This window comes from Callorhinchus milii, unplaced genomic scaffold (genome assembly GCF_018977255.1).
Source record: "Callorhinchus milii isolate IMCB2004 unplaced genomic scaffold, IMCB_Cmil_1.0 Scaffold8, whole genome shotgun sequence".
NCBI classification, from domain to species: Eukaryota; Metazoa; Chordata; class Chondrichthyes; order Chimaeriformes; family Callorhinchidae; genus Callorhinchus; species Callorhinchus milii.
This window is the reverse complement of record NW_024704749.1, coordinates 10,985,741-11,012,530: the sequence shown is the minus strand read 5'-3', so window position 1 is coordinate 11,012,530 and position 26,790 is coordinate 10,985,741. Positions and strand designations below refer to the sequence as shown.

The following is a 26,790-nucleotide window of genomic DNA, read 5'->3' as shown; positions in this document are numbered from 1 at the left end:
CCCTCCACGGCAGTTTGTGGGACGCTGCTGGGAGTAATTGGCTGTTGCGTTTCGCCCACAAAGTATACAGTCGCTCCACTTTACAGCCCATCCTGTGAAGCACTTCACGAGGATGCATGGGGGGCGGGGGGGGGGGCAGGAGTGGGGGTGGGGGGGAGAGAAGGTTTTGTAAGATCAACAGTGAAAGAACTTACATGCAACATGCGCTTACAAGAGCTGGCGAGGCCACCAGAGAGGACAGCAGAGAGGCTGAACAAGCACTGTTCGCTACTTGCAGTTTCTTGTCACTGGACAACCCGGACCCTGGATAAAGAGATGGAGAGAATTAACCCGGCTCGGGGGGTGTGTGTGTCAGCCCGGCTCGGGGGGTGTGTGTGTCAGCCCGGCTCGGGGGGTGTGTGTGTCAGCCCGGCTCGGGGGGTGTGTGTGTCAGCCCGTCGGGGGGCACCGGCTCGGGGGTGTCAGCTCGGGGTGTGGTCAGCGGCTGGGTGTGAGCGGGGGGTGTGGCAGCCCCTCGGGGGTACCGCGGTTGTGCAGCTGGGGTGTTTGCACCCTGGGGGTTGTTAGGTCATTAAGACATGAACATTCCTTACAATGCGCTCCCTTCCAACATCCCCCAGTTCTAGACCTGAATCGTGAACTCATTTTCCTCTCTCCACGGACGCTGCCTGACCTATCTGCGTGTTCCCAGCGACTTCTGCGTTGATATAAGAATTTGTTTGCGTTAGAATCTGCCAGGCAAACGAAGGTCCATGCAGTTCGCCTTCCACCGTCCTGGCAGTCGCTTGACATGTCGTGTCCCAAACTACACTGTATCCCCAGATATTATTTTCCAGCAGAAATCTATCTCACTCGTTCTTGAAACAAACAACACTTTCTGCTTCTAGTGTCCGTCTCCCCAGGGAGCTGGTTTTCCGTCCATGTACTCACGGGCTGGTCTGCTGCCGAGCTTGCCGACTGTGCTGCTGTCCAGCGTGTGGGGGAAGCTGCCGGTGCTGGCCGGCCGGCTCAGCCGGTGACGTCCTGGCCTCCGAGAGGCCGTGCGGTACTTGTAACCGTCCAGGGACAGGAGCTCACTGAACTGCACGTGCTCATTGCGCTTCAGTGGGGCTCCCTGACTGGACCAGGACAGCCTTTGCAGGTGGATACACAGGCACTGGGGCAGCTGGAAATCACACACGGATCAGCATATCAAACAACAACATAATAATAACCCTCGGAATTTGATACAGCGCCTCATCACGTTGTTTAGACGGACTAAAGCCCTTCGCAGAACAAACCCGTAAATTGAATTAACTGTGTGGGCGAAACGCGGCAGCAGTGCCCCACAAACAGTCGTGGTTTGAGTCACCAAATTATTATTCTAATTTTTTTGAAACCAAGGGCTTTTTTTTTTTACTCCCCCCACCACCCAGGAACTTCGCTCTTACAAGAAAGGCGGCCGTCAGAAAAAGGATCCGGGTTGGGGGGGGGGGAAAACAAACGTGTGAGCCGAGGCCCGGGGTCACTCCCCACCTTCCCAATGTTCAGCTGCTTGACAAAAGTCGTCTTCTGCTTCTCCACAGTCTGTCCGTTCATTGTCTCTCCAGCTCGAATCTGCAGAACAGCAGGAATCGCTCGCTGGAATTAACGGCGCACTGATCACACAACCTCTCGACAACAATAACTTGCTTGTATACACAATGTCCTGGAGCCACATGGACCTGTTCGCTCCTTCCGCTCAGCGGGCTCCGGCCTGCTCCACATCCCCCACCCTGCCCCCCCCTCCCCACCATCAGCGGTTAAGCCTTCAACCTCTCTGCCCCATCCTCTGGAATGCCATCCCACAGTCCCTTCGCGAGGTTTGTTGAACAGGGGGTGCTGGGTTGAGTAGCTGAGACCCACTTACCTTGGTACAGTGCTCGCACACCACATCTTTAATGGTCTCGGAGGAGATGAAGTGTTGGAGACAGTGGTCCATTGTTACAGGCCTGCCCTGAGAGGGGAAACAAGGCAGTAAGGCTGACTGACCATTGAAAACTAGTCACCATTCGGAGCGCAAAGCCTAGAGTAATTCTGTTCAGAGGGCTCCGGCTTGCTCCATACCCACCCTCGCCCGGCCCGCCCCATCATTGGCGGTCAGGCCTTCAGCCTCTCTTCAGCCTCATCCTTTGGAACTCCATGCCACAGTCCCGTCGCCTCAACTCCCCCCGCCCCCTCCCGAAGGCTCTCCTCTTCGAACACGCCTTCGGTCACCCTCCTACCCCTACCCTCCACCCCCTGCTGAGCCCAACCCCCAGCTCGGGTCCAGATCCCTGACTGTCCAGTGCTTTGGGGGACGTCAAACTAGCGAGAAGCGAGTTCAAGTCATCAGAACGCTCTGTAAAGCGGCCCCGAGGCCGTACCTACCCACGGGATGGCTGGAATGCTGAGAGAGAGACTGTCAAAGGTGTCGTACCTCACAGGGCTCTGGAGAGACAAGACAGCAGTTAGTGTGAAACTCAGTAACCAGTAACCCCAATCATCCCAGAGCCACAGGCAGCAACGGGAACGCTGCTTGCTATCAGCACCTCAGCTCTCGTGCTGATATGACAACAACAACAAATTACACTTGTCTTGCACGTCGGAAAGACGTCCCAGGGCGCTGGACAGTCAGGGGTTTTTTTTGGATCCGAGTTGGGAGTTGGGGTCAGGAGGGGTGGAGGGGGAAGAGGAGGGTTGAAGAGGAGAGTTGTCTGATGACAAGCATTATAATTATTACCCCCGGAAAGCGATACGCCGATCGATTAACAATTACTGCTGATGAACACAGGCACGTGTGTGCGTGCGTGTGTGTGCGGTATAAGGAAACTTGCCTAGAGGTTTCGCCCTGTCCCATCCCGCCCGAGAATCGAACCCCGGTACTGTGGCTTGCGAGACGAGCGCGCTGCTGACTAGCGGGGGAAAACTCCACGCGGTTTTGAAGAACCTTGCCATGCTCTCCCCTGAACCGGCTGCTGCTCTCTCTCTCTCTCTCTCTCTCTCTCCAGGCCCTCGGTGTACCTGTTCCGGCTGATGTCCGTCGTGGTCCATCACGGTGACGTCCACTCGGGTCACTTTGTCACCTACCGTCGCTCGCCGGCCTCCGCCAAGACCCCGCCCTCGGCCCCCGGCAGCCAGTGGCTGTGGATCTCGGACGACACAGTGCGCAGAGCCAGCCTGCAGGAAGTGCTGGCTGCCAACGCCTACCTGCTCTTCTACGAGCGCGACCGCCCGTTGTCCAGGCGGCAGAGTTGAGAACTCGGACCGAGCGAGCGAGAGAGAGAGAGTGGAGCAACACAAGTACTGTTGTATATGGACCCCCTCCCCGCTCCTCCTCCTCCCTCCCCAGACCTACCCCCCTTCCCAGAGCAGCAAACCCCAACCCTCCCCGACCCTCCCCTCCTCCGACGCACTTGTCAGCAGCTTGCGCAGATTGTCGAAAAGGCTCGGTTCTTTTTCAAGCGCAGAGATACCTCGCAAGTTGTCACTTGGGTTTGTCGTAAAGGCCGTCGGCCGGGGGGAAATGAACGGGAATGTTTTCCCCAATCACGTACGACCTGCGTTCTGAGCCACAAGTTAGACTGGCTGTGGGGGCGGAGGGTTTGGGCGCTGGGGGGTGGGCGGTGTGGGTCACTGTGCCCTCGCTTCACCTCAGTGTAAATGTTAACTGTTAACTGAACTGTTAACTTTCGGTTGGGCGGGAGGGGGATCTGGCAAGTCCATTAACAAATTGCTGCTTTCAGAACTGTTGTCAGAGGGGACATTATCTGTCTGTGAAACTTGGCCGGTACGTGCTGGCACAGGAGCTCGGAGACTGACTGGTCGGTGTGTGTGCGTGTGTTGAGAGTTGTGTGAATGTTGGCACTTTGTGCCAGCTGGTGGTTCTTTGCCCAAGTTCTCTCCTGGGCTCCGGCACTAGGGTTGGGACTGTCTGCTGGATAGTTGAGCTCACACCAAGCTCGGGGAAGCGTTGTTGGGAGTAAGAGAACCGGGAGTTGCGGGGGGATGAGGGAGGGAGTCGTACGCAGAGGGACGGGTGGAAGGTGTGGAAGATGGACATCAGTTGGAAGTGGGGATGGGGCAAGTGCAAAGGAGGGTTTACGGACAGCGCTGGGTGGAGGAGGGGGTAATGGGTTCGCTGGGGCAGGGGCGGAGGGCATGGGGTGTGGGTAGGGTTTGGGGGGGTGGCAGGTGCAATTTCACTTAGGTTCTCTTGAGCAAGGATTACACTCTCTGCACACAGCCTCTGTTCTCGTCCAGGTTTAGAAGCTTTGCTCACAGTCTGTACTAGATGTGAGCCGAGGTGACTCAGGGACAGGAGGACCGAACTTTACCGTCGGCAAATCGTCCGCCCGCCCGCCCCAACGCCAGCCGGGATTCACAGCGTGTGGTTCTTACCGTGTCCCTTCCACTTCACCTCGCGGTGAGACACACAAAGCCTTCGCCCCAAGACCTGACCCGCTCGCTCAGCTCTGCTTTCATCCCGACGAGAATCAAACGGTGAACGGTACCCATCAGTGCATTAACTAGCGGAGGGTAAGGACTTCTCAAAGTACCTGTAGTTGTGGTTATCAGCACGCTCATGGAAAGTGGGATTTGTTTTCTGTTTCTCGCATGTGTGTTGGAATTGGGACAGTTGAGTAATCAGCTGTGGTCAAACACTTACAGGATCGGGGCGGGATTACTGGCGGAAATTCCTGAATCGGACGGATCCCTGTGCCTCAGTTAAATACCCTCGTCCTGTCAGAAATTGCCAGAGTGATGATTCAGATGTTTTATTTCCCGTTAGAGCGCTCGCCTCGCAAGCGAGAGAGGACCAGGGTTTGATTCCCAGGAGCAGAGCAAAACCTTCGGCAAGTTTCTTACTCCACATACCTCCTACTTACCTAGCAGTAAGTAGGAACCCGGTTGTTAGTCGATTGATGGATCGCTTTTCGGGGGTAATAATCCCTTTTTTAAAAAAAATATGGTAACTTCAATCCATGACTGTGGGACGTCACTCTACGCAATTGGTTGCCACATTTTGCCCACAAAATACACAGTCAATTCACTTTACAGTATATTCTGTGAAGCTCTTTGAGACGTCTCAACGACGTGATAAGGTGCTGTATCAAATGCGAGGATTATTAGTTATTATATTAAGACGTCTGCCATAAGTGTGATTCTAGCCTTGGACAGTGAGCGATAGAGTGGGTCGGGCAGGGAAGGCTCGTGATATACCGTTTGTGTTAACTCCCGTATGCAAGATTTGGTTGATACCTGATTGGATTTTGTTGTTTGGTGTCTGTCTCCTTCCCAACCGAGGGGCCTCAGGTGGGAGGTACAGGGCAGCTTGTTCCCACCCCATAACCCCCCCCCCCACACACACACACACACAAACACACACTGGTCCATCCTGAAAGGTTCTGTATTGTAGAGATGTATGCGAGATAGAGGAAAAGTCTGAAGTGCTTGATGATCTTCATTTTATACACTGTGATGAATTAACGTGAGTTTCAGATTGTGTGAGACGTCACAATCGGTGACGGCAAATTTGCACTAACTTGGGAATTATACACTCGCTTCTTACTCAGAGCCAAGCAGCAGGGAGTGTGTTCCCGAGTGTTTTATTTAATCAGGGTCCGTCAAACTGCAAAGGAATAAATGTTTTTCCGGTTAAAACTCTCTCCCGTTTCTTTAGCGTCGAGTCACCGGTTAGTGTTGAGTCGTGGATTACAACAACAACAAGTTGCATTTACACAGCGCCTTTCATGTCAGGAGGATGTTCCAAGGCGCTGGACAGTCAGGGATCTGCACCCGAGCTGGTGGTTGGGATCAGGAGGGGTTGAGGGCGGGAAGGGTAAGGGTAGGAGGGTGACCGAAGGCTCGGTCGAAGAGGAGGGTCTTGAGACTGATCTTGAAGGAGGCGAGTCAGTGGTGGGGGCGAGCGAGGTGGAGGGACTTGCAGCTCAACCCCCGCCTCAGATCTATCTGATCCAACAAGACATGTTGAAGCTCTTCCTTTGCCATTAATTACCATCACCGGTTAGTGTCAACTCCCGAGTTATTGTCACCGTTAGTGTGGAGTTCGGATTACCATCACTGCTTAGTGTCAAGTCATTAATTACCATCACCGGTTAGTGTTACTGTTATTGAGCCAAGGCCGGAGCCTGTCCCTGATGGATTGAACGACTCCTGTGCTGAACAAACAGCCTCTGGACATCCGGTCCACAGTCACCCGAGGAGTCAACCTCACACCCTGGGTTTGTGAACCTCGGCACCGATTCGGCCTTGCGTCACCAGACAGAGAAGGTTCTGGAAGGCGGCGCACAGTAACACTAACGCACACACACACACTCGGAACTTTGATTGCCATCACTCTACGTTTCGAATACATCTGTTGTTCAGCATCAAACGTGTAACTAACCCAAGGAAGGGGACGAGGTTGACAGTGAGGAGAATCCCGGCGTCTTCAATCTGTGCCTTCTCTACCCATCTAAGTTCCTCCATCGAACGCAGCAGCAGCAGCACATCCAACGACGACAACAACAACAACATTTATAAAGCGTCCTTCACGCGGGGTAGAGTCCCGGAACGTCCTGTGGGTGCCAGAGGATACACCAGGAAACAGCGGGATATGAACACGATCCCAGGAGAGGTGTGGATCAAGAAGATCCTCTACACCCCCTTCGATCTCATCCTCCCAGACTCATCCTCACCATCGCAGCGTCCAGCTGTTCCTTCCACCAGTCCCAGCATCCTGGCCTCAACCACCTTCCTTCCTGGGAACCCAGTGCAGCCGTGAATGAATGACCCTGTGTGTAAAGCAATCCTTGTTGGAGCCTGTCCCAAATCAGCCCGTCACGTGGGTCAGCCTCGGTGTGCGAATGAGAGAACGTCGCTCTTACCTTTTGTACAGGCAGTTATACCCCACCCACACACGGGCAGGGCAATTCCCGGAGAAAACATTCCTGGAAAATTCGTCCACGACTCCTGAGAGGCCGAGCCATCTCCCACACAAGAGACGTGCGTCTGCGTCCTGTCTGGGAACGAGCAGATGGGCCGAATGGCCTCCCCCATCTGTGCCGTAAATCTCTACGGGTTCCGGCCGGGCACCTCCGCAAACCTGAACACCCTCAACAACAACACAAACTTACACAGAAACTCGAGCTGAGGCTGGTGACGTCCGAGGAGATGGGATCCTTCCCGGAGGAGAGGTGCCGTGCGTAGTATCTCTTTGCCCCGGTCTCCTCAGTCCACGCCTCAAACCCGTGTGGTTCTTCTTACGGTCGAGCACCACCAGCAGCTCATCCCGTGGGTACAAGAGGAAACACCAGCGAGTCCCGGATAGAGCAGGAAACAGCTGGATACGAACACAACCCCAGGAATCCCACCCACACACGGACAGGACAGTTCCCAGGAGAGGTGCGGATCAAGAAGATTCTCTTCAACCTCTTCGATCTCATCCTCTCAGACTCTTCCTCACCATCGCAGCGTCCAGCTGTTTCTGTAGCCAGTCCTAGCGTCCTGGCCTCAAACCACTTTCCTTCCTTCCTCGGAACCCAGTGCAGCCGTGAATGAGTGACCCTGTGTGTAAAGGAATCCTCGCTGGAGCCTGTCCCAAATCAGCCCATCATGTACAACATCAACATCAACAACAACAACAAAAATAACAACAACAACAACAACATGCATTTATATAGCGCCCTTCACACGGGGTAGCGTCCCAGAGCACTTGACAGTAGCGGAGTTTGACCCTGAGCCGGGGCGAGAGGGAGAGAGGAGGTGACCATAAGCACGATCAAAAAGGAAGGTCTTTCGGAGGGAGTTGTAGGTGGGGAGGGTGGGGGCAAGGCGGAGGGGATTGATGGAGAGAGTTCCAGAGTTTTGGGGCGTAATGGCTGAAAGCACGGCCACTGATGTTGGAACGGTGGGAGGGCAGGAGGGGCAGCCAGGAGGCCGGAGCCAGCCTCAGTGCGTGAATGAGGGAGCGTCACTCTACCTTCTTTCCCAGGTCCTTCCCTGTTCCGGTGAGAACACAAAAAGTAGCTTTGACAGTGACTCTCACGTGTACTTTTCCCACGGGACTGACTGTTTCGCGAAGACAGGAGCAGGATTCAAGGATTGGGCGCAAGATGCTTAAAACGATGAGGTCCAAGGGCGGGAACGAAAACACGAAGCCAGACCGGCCCTGTGGATCGGTTGTGTGTGTCCTGATAGCCCAGGGACCCCGAGCCTACTTCCCACTCCCCTCCAGGAGGGCAGCCGAGCGAGTGAGCTCCAGGAGAGGCCGAGCCGCCATCCGCACAAGAGGCTTGCGTCTGCGTCCTGTCTGGGAACGAGCAGACGGGCCGAACAGCCTACCCTGTCTCTGCGCCGTAAATCTCTACGGGTCCCGGCCAAGCACCTCCGCAAACCTGATTGCCCTCGACAACAACACAAACCTACACAGAAACTCGAGCTGAGGCTGGTGACGTCCGAGGAGATGGGATCCTTCCCGGAGGAGAGGTGCCGTGCGCAGAATCTCTTTGCCCCGGTCTCTTCGGCCCACGCTTCAGACCCGTGTGGTTCTTCTTACGGTCGAGCACCACCCGTGGGTACAAGAGGAAACACCAGCGAGTCCCGGATAGAGCAGGAAACAGCTGGATACGAACACAACCCCAGGAATCCCACCCACACACGGACAGGACAATTCCCAGGAGAGGTGCGGATCAAGAAGATCCTCTTCAACCCCTTCGATCCATCCTCTCAGACTCTTCCTCACCATCGCAGCGTCCAGCTGTTTCTTCGACCAGCCCCATCTTGTCCCTTTAAGACCAGGTGCTCGTTTCCCTGCCCTGGCGAGACGTGACGGGCTGAGGAGATCTGCTGGGACCTGAAGCCGGAAATCCTGCTCCCGCATCGAGTGCGCCCACGACTCCCTCAACTCTCTCTGCCTCCGACTGCCCCGCTCCGCTGTTCATCGGCGTGGGATCGTCTGGCTGAGGACATCCCGTGACTCTCTTCCCTTCCCCTCAACCCGCTTAAACTCTCACTCGCTCCCTCTCTCTCCCCTTACCGTGCCCAGCTCTGCCTCCCGACTGCTCCAACCGACCTTGTGTCTGTTCATCGTCTTCTCTCACGTTTGACGCAGCGGCTTTCGCGTCAGGAGGGCCTCTCGGAGCGCCTCACTGCACGTACTCTCCAACGGTAGTGACTTATTTATTTTCTTTAATGTTTTATCCGGGCGATTGGCAGCCAGCGCACTCCGGGGGAGGGAGAGAGAAGAACTCCCTTTTGGTTTTTGGAGAGGGCGGTGGGATCTTTTAACGTCCACCTGAACAGACACAGACAGAAAACTCGTCTTAACGTCTCATCTGAAGGACGGCGCCTCTGACAATGCCCACACCCCACCCCCACCACTGACACGGGAAGTATTCCTAGACTGTACCAGTTTCTAGATCTGATGTTACTCAGAGCGCAGAGCGCTCCTGACTGAGCCAGGCTGTCTCGCCTGAGAGGAGTGAGTGAGAAGTGGGCAGTGATGAGAGCGCTCAACATCTCCCCCACCCCCAGTACCCCTCACGGCGGGGGGGGGGCTGAAAGCCTCAGGTAGTCTCTTAGCCTTCTCCTCCCAATGGTCACTTCGAGGGTGGGGCAGTGACTCGGGGCCGCCCTCAGCTCCCGTCCTCACCGACTCCTCTTGCTCTCAACTTGCCGAGCTCTGCCTCCCAGCTGCTCCATTCGACTCTCTCTGAAGTGAAGAGAAACACTTAACAATCATTGTATTTGACTCACGTTCCTTTCAGGCGGGCGGTGGAGGGGGGGGAGAACAATGTGGGTTACAGTGCCCGGGGAACATTGCGGAGCTGCCTGTCTCCTCCGACACCTCACTCCTAAAACTCGAGGGATTCCGCTCAGACGCAATCCAACTTGACGGGGTGAAGGTCTATACATCACACCCGTGTTCTGGATGCAGAATCAGATGGGGAGAGAGAGGGAGAGAGAGACGAGCGAGCGAGCGCACGCACGATCTACAGAGCCGGTCACGTCCCTAAGGCGGTGACTGACACACGACAAGAGCCGGAGAAGAGAAGAGGTGTTCCCTCCCGCTCGTCGCCTACAATCACGGCAGGAACGTCGGCCAGTGCCACTGCCCCCTGACCCACCGGCAATCCCATCCTCTGGACGCTTCACTTCACCGACGACCAAAGAGCCACGCGGTGAAGCGAACTTCGACTGGATCAAGTTCCGGCATTTCCGCGGCTTGTTCGGGCCGGGACAGAGGGCGACGGCCCGAGCGGACCAGCTTATTCTGTTCGGGCGAACGTATAAAGTCAGGAACCCAAGAACAGGGGATACGACCAAAGTCGCTTGCGTTCCCGTGCTCGATACACTCAACTGAGGCGACGAGACGTAGAGCTTCGCGTCGATTCAGTGGGGGGGTTACAACGGACAATGTGCTGCTGTCGTGCTGACGTATAGAACGTCACTGTGGTGACGGTATCCAGAGTTCACGGGGCAGCGGGCGAAACGCACGTCTCTCGCTTCTGAAACGCTGACGACCGCAGGCGTTCAGTCTCTTGGCAGCCCGTGCCGGGGTCGTCGACGTTTTTGTTCTTTCTCGCCGTGTTACTGGGACCGTGGACCTGCGAGCGGCCGGAGTCGCAGGACGTCGTTGGTTTAATCTCGGAGCCTTCGTCGAATTCTGCCCGTCAACGGAAGACTCCTCCGCACAGCGGAATAGATGAGGAGAGCGAGCGAAAAGGCCAGTCAAGAAAAAAACACAGGGTGAGTTTCTGTAATACAATCCCGGGATTGCATCTCCTCGTCCTCTCTCACCCGTCTTATTTAATCAGCCCGGCCTTGGGCTCCAGGAGGACTCCGATTGAGACGATACGAGGGCTTGACTGGCACCGCCGACAATTAACACAACAAGCTGCAGGTGCCATAACAAGTTCACTTCTGTTCTCTCTTAGCCAGTTTAACTCTTCATGGCGCAAGGCACGGCACACTGGCACCTCCTAACATTTTATCCAGAGTTATGCCAGCTCCCTTCAGAAACGCCGGTCACGGTTAAAGTTAGGAGTCCTGCGACTCGGCTCCGTTTAATTAAGATTGCACTTCTCCAGCTCGGCCTGGCACCAGGTAACGAGCATCGGCATAGCTAACTTCTTCCCCGTCAACCCTTCCATCCACGTCTTCCAGTTGTCTTTCACAATCCACGCCACAAATTGTCAGGCTTCGCAATTTGCGCGTCGGCGGTTTCCGCAGCTCCTAAACGATCCCCGAACTCCGGGGGCGGGATTGAATGACTGCTCGCTCTCACGCACGCATGCACGGAGCTTATTGGAATCACGGGCCTCGGGAACGGTGTCACCGTGAGCGAGAGGAGCCAGGAGATCTCTGAAATGTCCCTCTCCCATTCTCTGACCTCCTCCCCCGCCGTCTCCCCACCACCCGCTCATCGGGAGCCAATGTTGGGGTGTTTGTTGGTTGGTGTGTGAGGAAAAACAAGAGTTTCCCAGGTTCATGGACGTGAGGTGTGCGACTCTACCCTCGGCGCTAACCCCCCCCCCCCCACCCCCGAGCCGGGACTGTGCTGAGCGCCTCGGGACCCCCTCCCGATGTGAAAGGTGTTGTACACATGCAAATTGTATTGTAAATCGAATACAATGATTATTATTACTCGGAGAAAGAACTTGTGATTTTTTTTATTTAAGCTTCACAACGGCCCATATCACGAGGCGCTTTGCGGTCATCGTTGCCCAGAGTGTAGTGACTTTGTTCGCGCGGGGGGGGGAAAGGATTGGAGGGGAGGGCGTCCGTCACGGTCAATTCTTGCTGAGACGCAGGACCTTGCGAAAGTCAGGTTGACCCTGGGAGCGAGCACTCTCTTGCGGACGGGCAGACTGTGATACCAGTGTACGTTGGTGGGGTGGTTCATGAGCAGGAGGCCGCCGTGTTCCAGAAGCAGCTTGATGGGCTCCAGCCGCCCCTGCCGCCGCCGAGACCCTCCGCCCCGCGCGCTGCCATGCCGGAAGACAAAATCCCTGGAGGCCCCGAAGGAGACGGAGGCGATGGGGCTGCCCTGCTCCAGCTCCCGCTCATCGTCCCGGTGCTCCCCGATGTGATCCTTCCCGTCCTGGTACCTGCAGGAGGTCAAGAGACCAGACCCAACCCAACAGGCGAAGCCTCCGATCAGCCCAAAGGTAACTGCAGGGAAAGCTCTCCCGTGAGTCGTATCAGTCGGGACCATACATTTTATACGGGGGGGGGGGGTCGGGGGGTCGAGAGCGCTCCCTCGCCTCGCAAGCCGGAGGGCCCGGGATCGGTTTCCCGGACGGGGAGAAACTTTACTGCACTCCCGCATGCGCCTCTGTTTACCAGCAGTGAGGAGGAACCCGGTGGTTAGTCGATGGGCTTTTCCCGGGGGGGTGGGGGGTGGGGGGGTCAAAAAAGAATTTGGCCGCTCAATCCACGGCTATTTGTGGGGACGCTGCCGTGCGCGATTGGCTGCCGCTGTTTCACTTGACAGCGCATCCCGTGAAGCGCTTCGAGACGTGCCGACCACCTGATAAAGGCGCCGCGTCAGATGCCAGGATCGTCGTCGTCGTTGTTGTCGTCGTACCTGTTGATCAGCACGAAGTTGAAGACGTGTCCTGTTGTCTCCCTGACTCGCTCCCGAATCCTCTCCAGCACCGGCAGCCAGGGCTTCGGGGACAGGGTCACTCCCGAGTACTTGTAGGTCAGGCGGGGATCGCCGTGGGCAACCTGCTTACGTGGGATCTGGTACCACTTGCCGTAGACCTGGACTCTGCTCAGGTCACCTGAACGAGACACAACGAGAACGGTTTGAGGACAGGTCACACGTCCAGCTCGGAGCCCCCAACCCGTTGGTTCTCTGGCTCGCGGGACTGACTGCAGCTTCAACAGCACAGTTGCGTCGTTGTTGTTGTTGTTGCTGGGAGGTTGTCCCAAGGCTCTGGACAACGAGGGGTTTGTACCCGAAGCTGCCGAGAGGGATTAGAGGGGCGGAGGCCGAGGGGAGCGGAGGAGGGAAGGGAAGATGGCTGAAGATGCGGTGGAAATGGAAGGTCTTAAGGAAGGCCTTGAAGGCGGAGGGGAGGCGGAGGGGCTCAGGGATGGAGTTCCAGAGGGTGGGGCCGGAGAGGCTGAAGGCCCAATAGAGCGGCAACCAGGGTGGTAGTGGGTGGGGGGGGATGGGGGACACGGAGCAGGTCAGTGCCGGGCAAGGACAGGACCTCGGTTTAACATCTGACCCGAACGCCGGGGTTTCACACTCCCGTCACCGTGAAGTGCGAGAATCGATTATACGGTTGAATAACGGGACATTCTCAAATAATTATGGCCGTGTGCCGACGGGCAATCAGGGAGCCGCGGAGTTAGCGAAGGAAGTGGCACGATTTCCTCTGCACGTCACCTGAAAAATACTCCAGCTCTTCCTCCAGCCTCAGGAATATGTCATCTGCCTCGGACCGGGTGAATATGACCGCATAATCGCAGTCCAGCCCTTCGGCCGCCACGTGCCGCCAGACGGGCCTGACGTCGGTCGAGAGGAGCGTGAGCGGGGGGGGGGTCCCGGTCCTCCGGCGCCTCCCCCCGCGTCGTTCCCGAAGCTCTCCGGGTTTCCCTCGCCCCGAGCCGGGTCGCTGAGGTCTGGGTCGGGTTTGGATTCGCGCCCCCCACCCCCCCTCCGCTCTGATTTCCAGTCACCGGGGACCTTCCTCTTCTTAATCGCAAACTTGTCCATCGTCGCCTCGCGGTGGCATCACCTCGCCGCTGTCTGGAAACAGTAATAAGTGAGGGACGGTCGGCCAGGACAACAACAACAACAACAACTCACGTTTATACAGCGCCCTTCGCGTGGGGCGTTAGCTCGGAGGAGCCCGACCCCGAGGGGAGGGAAGGCACGACCGAAGGCACGGTCGAATAGGAGGGTCTTGGGAGAAGGATTCCTTGAAGGAGATGAACCTTCCTTTCTCCTCCACACAAAGCCGCGCGATGGGGAAAGTTTTAAAACGTTTATAAAGTTTTTTTTTAAAAGTTCGTAAACTTTATTGAAGCTGCTGTCTGTCTGTGTGTGTCTCTGTCTGTGTGTGTCTGTCTGTGTGTCTCTCTGTGTCTCTGTCTCTGTGTGTCTGTCTGTCTGTGTCTGTCTGTGTGTATCTGTGTGTCTCTGTCTGTGTGTGTCTGTCTGTGTGTGTCTCTGTGTCTCTGTCTGTGTGTGTCTGTCTGTGTGTGTCTGTGTCTCTGTCTATCTGTGTCTCTGTCTGTCTCTGTCTGACTGAGTGTGTGTCTGTCTGTATCTGTGTGTCTGTCTGTGTGTCTGTCTGTCTATCTGTGTCTGTGTGTGTGTCTGTCTGTCTGTGTCTGTGTGTGTCTGTCTGTGTGTCTGTGTCTGTGTGTGTGTGTCTGTGTGTGTGTGTCTGTGTGTCTGTGTGTGTCTGTCTGTGTGTCTGTGTCTGTGTGTCTGTGTGTGTGTGTGTGTGTCTGTCTGTGTGTGTCTGTCTGTGTGTGTGTCTGTCTGTGTGTCTGTGTGTGTGTATCTGTCTGTCTGTCTGTCTGTGTGTGTGTCTGTCTGTGTGTCTGTGTCTGTGTGTGTGTCTGTGTGTCTGTGTGTGTGTCTGTGTGTCTGTGTCTGTGTGTGTGTCTGTGTGTGTGTCTGTGTGTGTGTCTGTCTGTGTGTCTGTGTCTGTGTGTCTGTCTGTGTGTGTGTCTGTCTGTGTGTGTCTGTCTGTGTGTGTGTGTGTGTGTGTCTGTCTGTGTGTGTGTCTGTCTGTGTGTGTCTGTCTGTGTGTCTGTGTCTCTGTCTGTGTGTCTGTGTCTGTGTGTCTGTGTCTGTGTGTCTGTCTGTGTGTCTGTGTGTCTGTCTGTGTGTCTGTGTGTCTGTCTGTGTGTCTGTGCGCTTGCGTAGAAATCTGGCGCCAAAAAACACTCGTGGGGGCGGTTTCAATGAGAAAGTCACTGTTTTTGGTGAAAGAGACAGATGCGCTTTGGGTTTTTTTGTCTTTGGAGTCGTACAGAGCGAACGCTATCAGTCGGCGGTGTCTCGAGATGATCGGTCAGAAAACCATCGCATCGTATTTCAGCTCCAAAACCAACACCAACACCAGGAACCCGTCTGAGGTCTCCGGGAATGGAGAGGAGGAGAACCCACCGCAGGTACACACATACCCCCCTCCCCCCCCCACACACACACCACCCACCCCCCCCCCCACACACCACACCACACCACCCCCCCACCACACACCACACCACCCCCCCCCCCCCCCCACACACCACACCACCCCCCCACCACACACACCACACACCACACACACACACACCACACACCACACACACACACCCCCCACCCCACACACACACACACACACACCCCCCCCCCCCCACACACCACACCACCCCCCCCCCACACACCACACCACACACACACCCACACACACACACACCCACACACACCCACCCCCCCACCCCCACACACACACCTCCACACACACCACACCACCACCCCCCCACACACCACACACACACACACCCACACACACACACACACACCACACACACACCCCACACACACACCCCCCACACACACACACACCCCCCCCCCACACACACACACACCCCACCCCCCCCCACACACACACACACACACCAGGAGTAATCCCGACTAACTATCACATGTTCACAATCCAGCTGGAGAAATAAGTTAAAAAGATCCCCCCCCCACCCCCCCTCCCCCGCCCCACACCCACTACTAAACAAAAATACTTCTTTTCCTTTTTATTTAATTGTTATTAATGGGTGTGGTGTCCTTTAAAAAACTTATGTTCTCCAACACACTCTCTCCATCTCTCTCCTCTCCTCCCCCCCCCCCCCAACATACACACACACACACTCCCCCTTTCCCCCCCAAAAAAGGTTTAAACGGTGGGGAATGTTTCTGTGCTTTTCGCGAGACTCAAACCCTTCGGGTTGTTGGACTTTCCCTGTGTGTGTGTGTGTGTGTAAAAAAATATATAGTACAGTTTCCGTCCCATCTGTTCGTTTCGTTTCTGTTCATTATTAGTGGTGGTTTTTTATTTATATATTATATTATTACAATCCGAAATATTCAACTGCCGTTCATCTCTCTCTTTGGGGTTAAAAAAAACCCTTTTTACTGGGGGTTTGGGGGAGTGGGGGGGGGGGGATGGGTTTGAAATAAGCGAAAGGGGAGTTGTTTAGAAGTTCTCTCCCCCCCCCCACCCACACACACACAGACCCCCCCCACACACACACACAGAACCCCCCCCCCTCACACACACACACACAGACCCCCACACACACACACACAGAACCCCCCCCCCCCCACACACACACAGAACACCCCCACACACACACACAGACACAGAACCCCCCCCACACACACAGAACCCCCCACACACACACACAGACCCCCCCACACACACAGAACCCCCCCCACACACACACAGACCCCCCCCACACACACACAGAACCCCCCCCCCACACACACACACAGAACCCCCCCCCCCCACACACACAGACACAGAACCCCCCTCACACACACAGAACCCCCCCCACCCACACACACAGACCCCCCCCCACACACACACACACAGACCCCCTCACACACACACACAGACCCCCTCACACACACACAGACCCCCCTCACACTCACACAGACCCCCCCACACACACACACAGAACCCCCCCCCCACACACACAAACACAGAACCCCCCCCACACACACAGACCCCCCTCACACTCACACAGACCCCCCCACACACACACAGACCCCCCCCCACACCACACAGACCCCCCCACACACACACAGACCCCCCCCCCACACATTCACACACACCCTCACACAGACCCCACACACAGACCCCCCCCCCCCCCCGGGGCCCCTTTTGCCGCTCAGACTCTTTGACTCCGAACGGCTTCAATGTATCAGTGACAAACATTGTTACTGTGTGTTCCACTGTCTCGGCCAATGGGAGCGGCCGCCGCGGCTTTGTGAATGGGGGGCGGGGCCTGTCAGCATTTTGCCGCGAAATAGCAGCGTGTTGGCTTCCGGTCCCTCACTCACAGCCTGGGGGGGGGGTGAGGGGGGTCAGATCATCATCATCATCCTCATCCTCCCCGTGTGTTGACACAGCGCCTGATCACGTCCTTCAGACGTCTCAAAGCGCTTCGCAGAATATGCCGTAAAGTGTAGTGACTGTGTATTGCGTGGGTCAAACGCGCCAGCCAATGGCGCCCGGCGGTGAACCACCGCAAACAGTCGTGGGTCGAGCGACCAAATCATTCACTTATCTATTTATTGTTCGAAGGGATTATTACCCCCCCCCAATGATCCATCAATCGCCGGACAACCGGGATCCTAAGTAAACAGAGGCGCGTGTGTGTGGAGTAAGGAAACTTGCCTGAGGTTTCACCCCACCACCCCCACCCCGAGGCGAGTGCTGTAACCACTAACACTACAGGCTCTTCCCGATCTTTCTGCTGACCTAAGGCCCGGCTGCCATCTCTGCTCGGTTGTCCTTACTCTGTGGCTTTTCCCCTCTGTCAGCAGGTGGCTCCCGGAAAGAAGGCCAGAGTCGACCGGGGTGACGAGGAGACCCAGCCACTGAAGCCGAGCTGCCCGCTCAGCCCCGAGCAGTTGTCCCGCATCGAGAGGAACAAACGGGCGGCTCTGCTCAGATTCGCGGCCAGGAATGTGCCCGAGGGCTTTGGGGAGAGTTGGAAGAAAGAGCTGCTACAGGAGTTCAACAAACCGTACTTCATGAAGGTGAGCGAGCGATTGCTACCCAGCGGAACGAGGAACCCTCGCGCCCAGACTGCAGCGTTCAAAATGCCGCTTCTGATTAATAATGGTCATGTAATAATCCTTGCCTTTGTGGGCAAAGCGTGCCGGCCAATTCATTGCGCACAGCAGCGTCTCACAAACAGTTGTGGATTGAGTGACCCAATTTTTTTTTGGAGGGATTATTACTACCCCCAAAGAGCCCGCAAATAGCGATAGCCCCTCAAACAAGGGATCCGGGGGGTAATAATCCTTAAAACAAACAAAATGTGGTCACTCAATCCACTCATTCGCTGCCGCATTTCGCCCCAAAATACGTCTCATCAAATGCGCGGATGATTATTATTTATTATTAACTCTCTTGACAATCAGTTCTGTTCTTTGTTTGCTCGCAGCTGATGGAATTTGTGGCGTTAGAGAGGAAACGTTACACAGTTTACCCGCCTCCCGACCTGGTCTTCAGCTGGACGCAGTTGTGTGGCATTGAGGATGTGAGTGTTGTTTCTGAGAACTTACACCGATGCAAGTTCTGACGTCGTTTTAAAACACCAGCCACTCTGTATGTAACTTGACCAAATTTAGTCAAGTGGAGTAAAATCCGCCTTCTATCCGTTATTGTGTCGGTAACCAGAGGACACAAGATCAGAGTCTAGATAATTGCCAAGAGAACCAGAGGGCAGCGTCCCCACAAACAGTCGTGGGTTGAAATGACGAATTTTATTATTGTTTTTGTTTCTTGAGGGATTATTATCAGGCGCGTTCGTGTGGAGTGAGGAAACTTGCCCAAGGCTTCGCCCTGACCGGCCGGGAACCGAACCCAGGTCCCTCGCTTGCAAAGCGAGCGCTCTAACCACTGAGCTACAGGACTCCTACAGACCTGTGTATCGAGGCTGTGCTGTGTGTATTGAATGCTCTGTATTCTCTGTACAGGTGAAGGTGGTGATTCTCGGCCAGGACCCTTACCACGGACCGAACCAGGCTCACGGGCTGTGCTTCAGTGTGCAGCGACCTGTGCCCCCACCCCCCAGGTACCCAGCCTCACCGTGTTTTTTTTTTTACGCACGTTAATTTAGAGTACGGTAAACCTAACGCAAGTAGGCGTCATGTCAAACTTGCATAGAATATAAACTCTCAAACGGGGGCTCGGGCAGATGTACGACTTATACAGGTCGATGCGAGTTTTAGTGTGCAAAGTTTAAGCGCTGCAAGATACATGTGTACACGTGTGTGAGTGTGTGTACACGTGTGTGTGTGTACAGCCAGACTCTCGTGAGGTTGATTGAGAGTCTCTCTCTCTCTCTCTCTGTGCAGTTTGGAAAACATGTACAAGGAGCTGAAATCCGACATCGAAGGCTTTGAACATCCAGGACACGGCGACCTGACCGGATGGGCGAAGCAAGGTACGGAGGGGGGCAGTGGGGGTGTGGGGGTGCGGAGTGAGGTGTATGGGTGCCCAGTTTGCTAGGCCTGTCGCTAACCTCTTGCCTTGCCCCGCGTTGCCAGGCGTGTTGCTGCTGAACGCGGTGCTGACGGTGCGAGCGCATCAGGCGAACTCGCACAAGGAGCGCGGCTGGGAGGCCCTGACTGACGCCGTGGTGTCCTGCCTGAATCGTACCCAGCACGGGCTGGTCTTCATGCTGTGGGGGGCCCACGCACAGAAGAAGGGGAGCTCCATCGACCGGGTAAGTAGGGAGAGAGGGAGTCTGGCCCTGGTGAGGGTCAGGTGTGAGCATGGCGGGGGGTGGGGGTGGGGAGAAGGGTAATTGGTGTAAAGGCAGGTAATTGGAGTTGAGGTACAGATAAGGCATAGAATGGCTGAACAGGCTTGAGGTGCTGAATGGCCGACTCCTGTTCCTATGTATTATCTGGGCCTCGTCAGTAAACATGTAACGTTTCCGTGTGTGTCAGACGCTCGACTGAACCCCCAAAAAATCCCCTGCTTTTGGTGTAGGTGGGGGTGGGGGAGGGTTGACTTACGGACCCCTAACATGCGGCCTCTCTCTGTTACAGAAGCGACACCACGTACTACAGACAGCCCATCCCTCCCCCCTCTCCGCGCACAGGGGCTTCCTGGGCTGCCGACACTTCTCCCAAACCAACGAGATCCTGGTGAAGGCGGGGAAGACTCCCATCGACTGGAAGGCCCTGTGAGGCCGGGGGTGTCCTGCGGAATTCCCCCTCCTCTCCCCACCGCCCCCCACCCACTGAATGACGAACTCACACCAGATCTGCTGATAGATTTATGGGGGAGTGAGTGACTGTATAAGGTTTCTTTTACACACAGTCAAAAGCCAATTTACGAATACTCCCACCACATCTTTGGATGCCAGTCTCTCCCAGGAGGGAGGGGGCAACGGAGGTAAGTATAAGGTTTATAATGCAATCTCTCTCGTCAGTTGCAAGCGAGAGAACCAGGGTTTGATTCCCGGCCGGGCGGGGCAAAACTTTAGGCGAGTTTCCTTACCCCACACGCCAGAAAGTAGGAACCAGTTTGTTAGTCAATTGGCAGATGACTTTCGCGGGAATAATAATGCCCCAACGCAAGGATTATTATTTTCGTTGAGGTGGAAAAGCGGCGGTAACGGAGGAAATCCCAACAGAAAGCAGCTTGTCTTAAAAGTTAGAAACGTGTTCCATCTTTTTTTTAGTTGCCACTTAATCTCACGGTTTAGACGGCCCCACGGACAGTGCGAGGGTAAAAGCTTGCTGGAGGGTAATATCTTTGTACCATTTTATTTTGAGTGTATATACCATGTATATTGTTTTGCTCGCGGTGTTAAGCTCTGCCGTGCTTTGGAATCTGCACTGGAAAAACAACGCACTACATATCTACTTCGGAAAGTGTTTTGGACGTTTGTGCGTAAAGTGAGATTGGTACCGAACCAGTGCAAGGGCGGGGGGGGGGGGGGTTCTATGTTTTTTTTGTGGGGAGGAGTAAAGGAGCCTTGTGGGGTGTGAGGAGGGGGTACATGTGGACAGCCCCCGCGCCCACACGCCCCCCCACCCCTTAGTGCAAGATAGAGAAACGGATTTATTTCATTTTTTTTTTAATTTAAAAAAACGCTCATTCAAGAAAACCAGCACCTTGTCCTTTCTGTATGACTCCGAACTCACTGCGCGCGCGTGTGTATATAAATTTGTTTTACCCGGCGTTCGGTATCGTTTGATCGCTGTGTTTGTACTGGGGGTGGGGTGGGGGTGTTTCTGTGCTTCCGTACAGCGGGAATGTTCAGCAGTTAAACGTCGCCTGTGTTCAGACTGTTACCGGGAAAGGTTCGGAAGCTGTGAACCCTGTGATTTCGGGGTGGGTTTTGCCTGGTGTTTCCGATCGCCCGGGTTTCCTCTCTCCGTGTCCCCCACACCCACCCCCACCCCCTGTAAACGCTGTAGATATCTGACGTTTTGAATAAATGTTTTTAGTTGAGTTTTGCAAAGTGTTCTCAGCTGTGATTTTCATTTGAGGCCGTGTCCAGTGCAGAGATCAGTGTGGCGTTGCCCAGCGGGTCACCGTCGAGATGAGTGGAACTCACTGCCGCCTCGTGGCGGGTCTGTGCGTGTACTGCAGATTTGTGGTTTTGGTCTCACAAGAACGGTTTGGGATTGAAGTCGGTTCGACCCTTCTTTTTTTTTGTTGCTCTCAACCTTCCACGATCCCTTACCCTACCTACCATCCAAAGAACAATACGTCTGACGTGGCAGTGATGGAGCGCCCCCACCACCCCAGCGCAGAGAGGAGGGAAAGAGGACCGAAGATGAGGGAGCGAACAGGTTGGTGCAGTTTTGTAGGTCGCAGGGGGAGGGAGGAGCGAGACCGCGGAGGGCTTTGAAAGCAATCCTTCCGACTCGGCGGTGACCGAGCGAGCCCGGCCGACACAGAATTCACGACACTCAAGCAAGGAGACTCGGTGTAATATTACACTTTATTTACCGTCTATGAAATGTCACATTAGAACGTACTTGATTATATACATTATAAATTGCAGTGGGTGGGGGGGTCATTGTGGGGTTTATATATTTCCATTTTGTCACATTTTCACAGAGTTTAAAACTGATGTTAGCTGCCACCCCGTCTCCGAATGAGACGCTTCACTTTCACAGGCATTTGGAGCTAGAGAACGAGAGACAGACAGACAGACACAGACAGACAGACAGACAGACAGACAGACAGATCTGGGATTTTCAAGAATGAACATTGGATTTTCCTGTTTAATGGATTCACCGAATGTGGATTCGACCAGGGGGGGGGGGGGGGGGGGGGGCGGTGGGAGAAGTACAGGACGGAGACGGCCATGTTGGGGATGTGAAGGTAAAGATCTTGTTCGTCCGGCTGGGTTGATTGAGATTCCATGGTGATGGTAACATCACAGGCCCTCAGAGTTCGGTGGGGGGGTTGGGACTGGGGAGTGGGGGGGTGTAAGGTCACCGAACCTTTGCTCTTGGGACCATCTGTGGAGAGAAAGAAACAAATGATTCGGTGACGCTGTGTGCACCCCAATCCCCCTCTCCCCACCCCCCTCCACGTGGAGTGTATTTTGTTCCCCTTTTTTTGCTCAAAGTGTCGTGGAAATCTGGAACTCTCCCCCCCATCAAAAGGGCTGTGGGTGCTGCGACAATGGGAATTTTCAAGACTGAGGTGGAAAGCTGTTCGTTTATTCAGGGTCGCAAAGGGTTTGGAGAAAAGGCAGGTAATTGGGAGTTGAGGTACAGATCAGCCTTGATCTGATAGAATGGTGGAACAGGCTCGAGGGGCTGAATGGCCTCCTCCTGTTCCTACATTGCTCCCACACCCTCCTCCCTACATCTGTGTGCATACTGCCTCCTTCCCCCCCACCACCCCCCAGAGCAGTGTACTCACCAAACCCACCCACCCCACTTCCCCCATCTCACCACCATCAGGTGCCCGTTTTTGCCTTTGAAGACCTGGGACTCTTGGCCGGACGTGAAGTCAACCGTCCCCTCTCTCCCCGGTTTGATCGTGAATTTCAGGCTGAAACAGAACGAAAGCCTCGGAGTCTGCAAATCTTTTAAGATGAATTAATTCCCACGTGTCCGGCTCGGTCACTACACGCCACACGTCACACCACACACGGCAACGCTCTGTTACAGGCTGGACTGCACTGGCTGGACACGCACACGCACGCTGATGTCCGCGCGCTCCTACCTGCCCTGCACAATCCGCACACAGCTCTGCTTGTTGGCCACCACGCACAGCTTGGTCACGGTCTCAAACACGCAGTCGACTGCAGAATGACGTCGCCCTGTACACAGACATGTGGGCTTGACACATGGCCACACAGAGGAAGCTCCCCCTTCACTCCTCTCCCCTTCCCGACCAGGCCTGTCCACGTCCCCCACCGGCCCACCCGCCCACCCCACCATCGGGGGTCAGGCCTTCAGCCTTTCTGTCCTCGCCCTCTGGAACTCTATCCCACAGTGCCTTAAACTTGTCACCCGCCCCCACCCCACCCTCGCCTCCTTCGAAGCCCATCTCAAGAACCTCTTCCTCAACCATGCCTTTGGTCACCCTCAACCCCCCGCTCTCCACACCTCCTGATCCCAACCACCAGCTGGGGTGCAAATCCCTTACTGTCCAGTACCTTGGGACATCCTCCCAAAGTGAAAGGCTCTGTGTAAATGTAATTTGTTGTTTTTGTTGCCCTCCTTACCCCCCGCCCCCCCCCCCCCCCACCCCCTTTTGAAGGTGAGAACTGAGCCAGGCTGACCCGCAAGATTGAATGAGTTACTTTGTAGTGTAGTGACTTGCATAGACAGGCAATGAAACATGCACCCGAAGCATCCCACAGAGAGGAATAAGACTGTGTGTGGGGTTGGGGGGAGAGGGCTACCTTCTGCTTGTTGTCGTCACAGGGGACGTGAATAACAAAGACCCCGTCACTAAGGTTACTGACAGAAACACCTGAAAAAGAGAGAGCAAGAGAGACATTTATCACTGAAACTTCTCAAGGCATTTGACAGTAATTGCTGTCAGTGTAGTGACTTGTTTTTGTAGGTAGACACGGGGGCCAAGGTTTGAACACAGTGCGAATGTGACCCGGTTAGTCTCGCAGGAGATTATAAACCCTTTAATGTCCGGTCGAACAGGACGGTGGGATCTCGGCTTAACGGCTCATCAGAAGGACACACGTCCGATAATGGGGTACAGACTGCGAGCTCCTAAAGTCCTCAACTTTGGGCTTGAACACACAACCTCCTGACTCGGAGGCAACAGCGCTGGATGCGTATTCCATACATATTTGACTGAGACACGAGGGATCAGGCCTGGGGGTGGGGGTGAGCCCACCAGGTCGATGGTCTCACCTTTGAGCGTAGCGTATTCAATCTTCTGCTTGATCTTGGCCTCCTCCACCACGTAGGCCGCCGTCTGCATCAGGAGCAGCTGTCTCTGCCTCGCTCGGAAACCGTTCCGGTCGTACTTAACCACGGAAACACCGTACTGGGCCACGGACAACCAGAGCGGGAATCACCATCATCATCCTCACATTTCATACAGCTTTATCAAATATATTTATGACACACGTAGAATAACTATGTACAAAAAAATAGAATAAATATACATAATATAGATAATAAATCTATGTATATGATGTATATTCGATTTCAATCCGCGACTGTTTGTGGGGACGCTGCTGTGCGCAATTGGCTGCCATTTTTGGCCCAAAAAATATACAGTCAATTCACTTTACAGTGTATCCTGTGAAGCGCTTTGAGATGTCTCGATAAGGCGCTGGGTCAAATGCAAAGATTATTATTATTATTATCATCATCATCGCTGCGCTGCCCCCTGTTGGCCCCCTCACCCTCAGTCGCTCGTGCCGGATCAGCTGATAGGCCTTCGGGTTCACGTCTTGCTCACCTGCCACCAGGACAAGAGCGTCAGTCAGTCACAGGACCCTCAGTGAGCTTCCCTTCTCCCCCCCCCCCCTTTCCCCACCATCTTCTCTTCCCCCTCTCTCTGTCTACCCCCTCCATCTTTCTCTCCCCTCCCTCACTCTCCCACCTTTCCTATTCCCCTCCTTTCTAATCCCCCTCTTTCCGTTCCTCCCTCCCTCCCGTTTCCCATCTCCCCTCTCTTGCCCCTAATCCCCACTTTACTGTGTACATACAGAGCCGGGTGTCACTGAAGGCTCTGGCCACGCTCAGTGAGTAGCCGTCTTTCTTCCCCTTAAAGATGGCGCTGGCCACTGCCTTCTGCTGCATCTGCGGTGGCAACAACAACAACAACAACAAACCCGTTAACAGATGCACATCACATTAAAACAGAAGAATTTGCAGGACAAAATTAGACCCAAGTGTCCATCCAGTTCGCCTTCCACCATCCTGGCAGTCAGTCGTTTGTACACATGGTGTCCCAAACTATATACTGTCTCCCCAGATATTATTTCCTAACAGAAATTCATCTCATTTGTTCTCGAAAGGATCAAAGGTTTCTGCTTCCACCGACTGTCTCCATGAGGAGTTACTACTTACGACTGAGTTGAAAAACCTCATCCAAAGGACAACATGTTTAAGAGTCTCCAAACCGGATTGAGAATTCCCCGCATCCCACCTACACATGGAGATCCCAGAGATAGATTGTTGGAATGGAATGTGCACTCTCTCTCCCTGGAGGGACGCCCCCTGCTAACCTAATTCCGGAGAGTATTAGGCGCAGGTCGGCGAGAGCCAAGGCTTGGGGGTGGTGGGGTGGGGGGGGGGGGGGGGATGGTGGGGAGTTCAGAGTGTGCGTTGGGGATAACTGCTGGAGTCTAACCAGCTAATACCAGCATAGCTTGGCCATTGAGAGCGCTGTCTGGCCAGCTTTCCCGCTGTTTGTCCAGCCAGGACCACCCTCCCCTGATGGTGTGAGGGTTTACCTGAAACTTCCTCTGGGAGCTGATGCCTCGGCAGAACCTCCTCACCAGCATCCTCGTGTGTAACACCTTCAGCAACTCGGAGCTCTGTCACCAAACACAAGCCCATCAGAGAAACTTCAATCGATGGATCAATATCCCTCCATTTCCCCCTCACCCTACTCCCTCCTTTCACCTCCCTCTGTCCCTCCCTCGATCTCTCACTCTCTCCTTCGCTCTCTCACTCTTCCCCTCCCTCATTCTCTCTCTCTCTCTCCGGTGCATCGCGGTCTCACCTTCTCCATGATGGCGGGGGGTTTAAGCCATGACTTATCCAGCACAGTTTTGGGCAGCTGGCTCCGGAGTTTGAGCAGGTAGTTGGACCGAGTGAAGGCTAAAAAGTCCTCGTTTTCTGGGCCGACGGGCTGCTTTCTATTGATGAAACCTTTTATAAACCTGCCGAAAAATAAAATAAAAAATTCCCCTAAGGCACGGAGGCATTTTCTTAAAGGAGAGGCGTTCTTTTACAGGGACAGTATTGCATTTGATACAGCGCCTTATCACGTCTTCAAGGTTTCGCCCTGTCTGAGAATGGAACCCGGGTCCTCTCGCTTGCCCGGCAAGTGCTCTAACCACTGAGCTACAGGACTCTACAATCAGTACTATAGCAAACAGCACCTACTTCTTGATGACTTTCACAGCCCAGGCTCTCTTCGCTGCATATTGTCTCGCCAGGATCCCTCTCCAGTACGTCTCAACCTTGATAGCTGTGGGGGTAGGGGTTGAGCATTAGCAACATCAACACTCCGACGGGGTGAAAATAAAGTTGTTTAAGACTCGCCTCCTGGATGGAGACCAAGGGATTGGCAGTTTTTCTTACCAGCGTTTCTTTGCTTCTGATATACCCCGCGCTGGTGATAGGCCTTGTAGTTAGCCTGGAGTTTTGTAGCTGGAGAACAAAGAGGAACGTCTAAAATTAAACTCCAGCATCCCAGCAGCCAGCTGGTAATACCCAACTTATTAATATACAATAATAATAATTCTTATTATATGTTGACATAATTAAGAAAGAAAGAGGTACAATAGAGAGAACAGTAACCAACAATAATAACAATAAAATTACATTTGTAAAGCGCCTTTCACGTCGGTCCC

At 54.6% G+C, this 26,790-nt stretch overlaps 4 protein-coding genes across 5 annotated transcripts in view; 1 reads left to right on the top strand and 3 right to left on the bottom strand.

Moving 5' to 3' along the window:
• Window positions 1-172: 172 nt before the first annotated feature.
• LOC103184018 (ubiquitin carboxyl-terminal hydrolase 30) lies at window positions 173-2,955 on the bottom strand. Its single transcript, XM_042337392.1, has 6 exons — window positions 2,884-2,955; window positions 2,389-2,448; window positions 1,889-1,975; window positions 1,516-1,596; window positions 931-1,165; window positions 173-303 (listed from the first exon to the last, which is right to left on the bottom strand). The coding sequence occupies exons 1-6, from the start codon at window positions 2,953-2,955 to the stop codon at window positions 191-193; spliced, it is 648 nt and encodes a 215-aa protein (XP_042193326.1). The 3' UTR covers window positions 173-190.
• Window positions 2,956-11,647: 8,692 nt separating this feature from the next.
• On the bottom strand, window positions 11,648-13,732 carry alkbh2 (alkB homolog 2, alpha-ketoglutarate dependent dioxygenase). Its single transcript, XM_042337390.1, has 4 exons — window positions 13,696-13,732; window positions 13,403-13,612; window positions 12,590-12,788; window positions 11,648-12,110 (listed from the first exon to the last, which is right to left on the bottom strand). Exons 1-4 carry the CDS (start codon window positions 13,730-13,732, stop codon window positions 11,717-11,719), a joined length of 840 nt encoding a protein of 279 aa, XP_042193324.1. The 3' UTR covers window positions 11,648-11,716.
• Window positions 13,733-14,890: 1,158 nt separating this feature from the next.
• Window positions 14,891-20,235, top strand: unga (uracil DNA glycosylase a). 2 transcript variants are annotated; one of them, XM_042337703.1, is made up of 7 exons: window positions 14,891-15,144; window positions 17,558-17,773; window positions 18,184-18,279; window positions 18,719-18,816; window positions 19,100-19,188; window positions 19,292-19,470; window positions 19,799-20,235. In XM_042337703.1, the coding sequence occupies exons 1-7, from the start codon at window positions 14,935-14,937 to the stop codon at window positions 19,937-19,939; spliced, it is 1,029 nt and encodes a 342-aa protein (XP_042193637.1). In that variant the 5' UTR covers window positions 14,891-14,934; the 3' UTR covers window positions 19,940-20,235. The 2 variants fall into 2 exon arrangements, with proteins under 2 accessions (XP_042193637.1, XP_042193636.1); XM_042337702.1 differs by having other exon boundaries at window positions 17,555-17,773.
• A 1,807-nt stretch (window positions 20,236-22,042) lies between these two features.
• The window catches only part of myo1ha (myosin IHa), a 41,174-nt gene continuing 36,426 nt past the window's right edge, over window positions 22,043-26,790 (bottom strand). Inside the window, 12 exon segments of the mRNA XM_042337454.1 lie at window positions 22,043-22,234; window positions 22,676-22,775; window positions 22,950-23,028; window positions 23,031-23,046; window positions 23,635-23,705; window positions 24,107-24,242; window positions 24,607-24,662; window positions 24,913-25,006; window positions 25,663-25,746; window positions 25,935-26,094; window positions 26,321-26,405; window positions 26,519-26,587. Coding sequence (XP_042193388.1) covers window positions 22,208-22,234; window positions 22,676-22,775; window positions 22,950-23,028; window positions 23,031-23,046; window positions 23,635-23,705; window positions 24,107-24,242; window positions 24,607-24,662; window positions 24,913-25,006; window positions 25,663-25,746; window positions 25,935-26,094; window positions 26,321-26,405; window positions 26,519-26,587 — 977 coding nt within the window. The 3' untranslated portion in view covers window positions 22,043-22,207.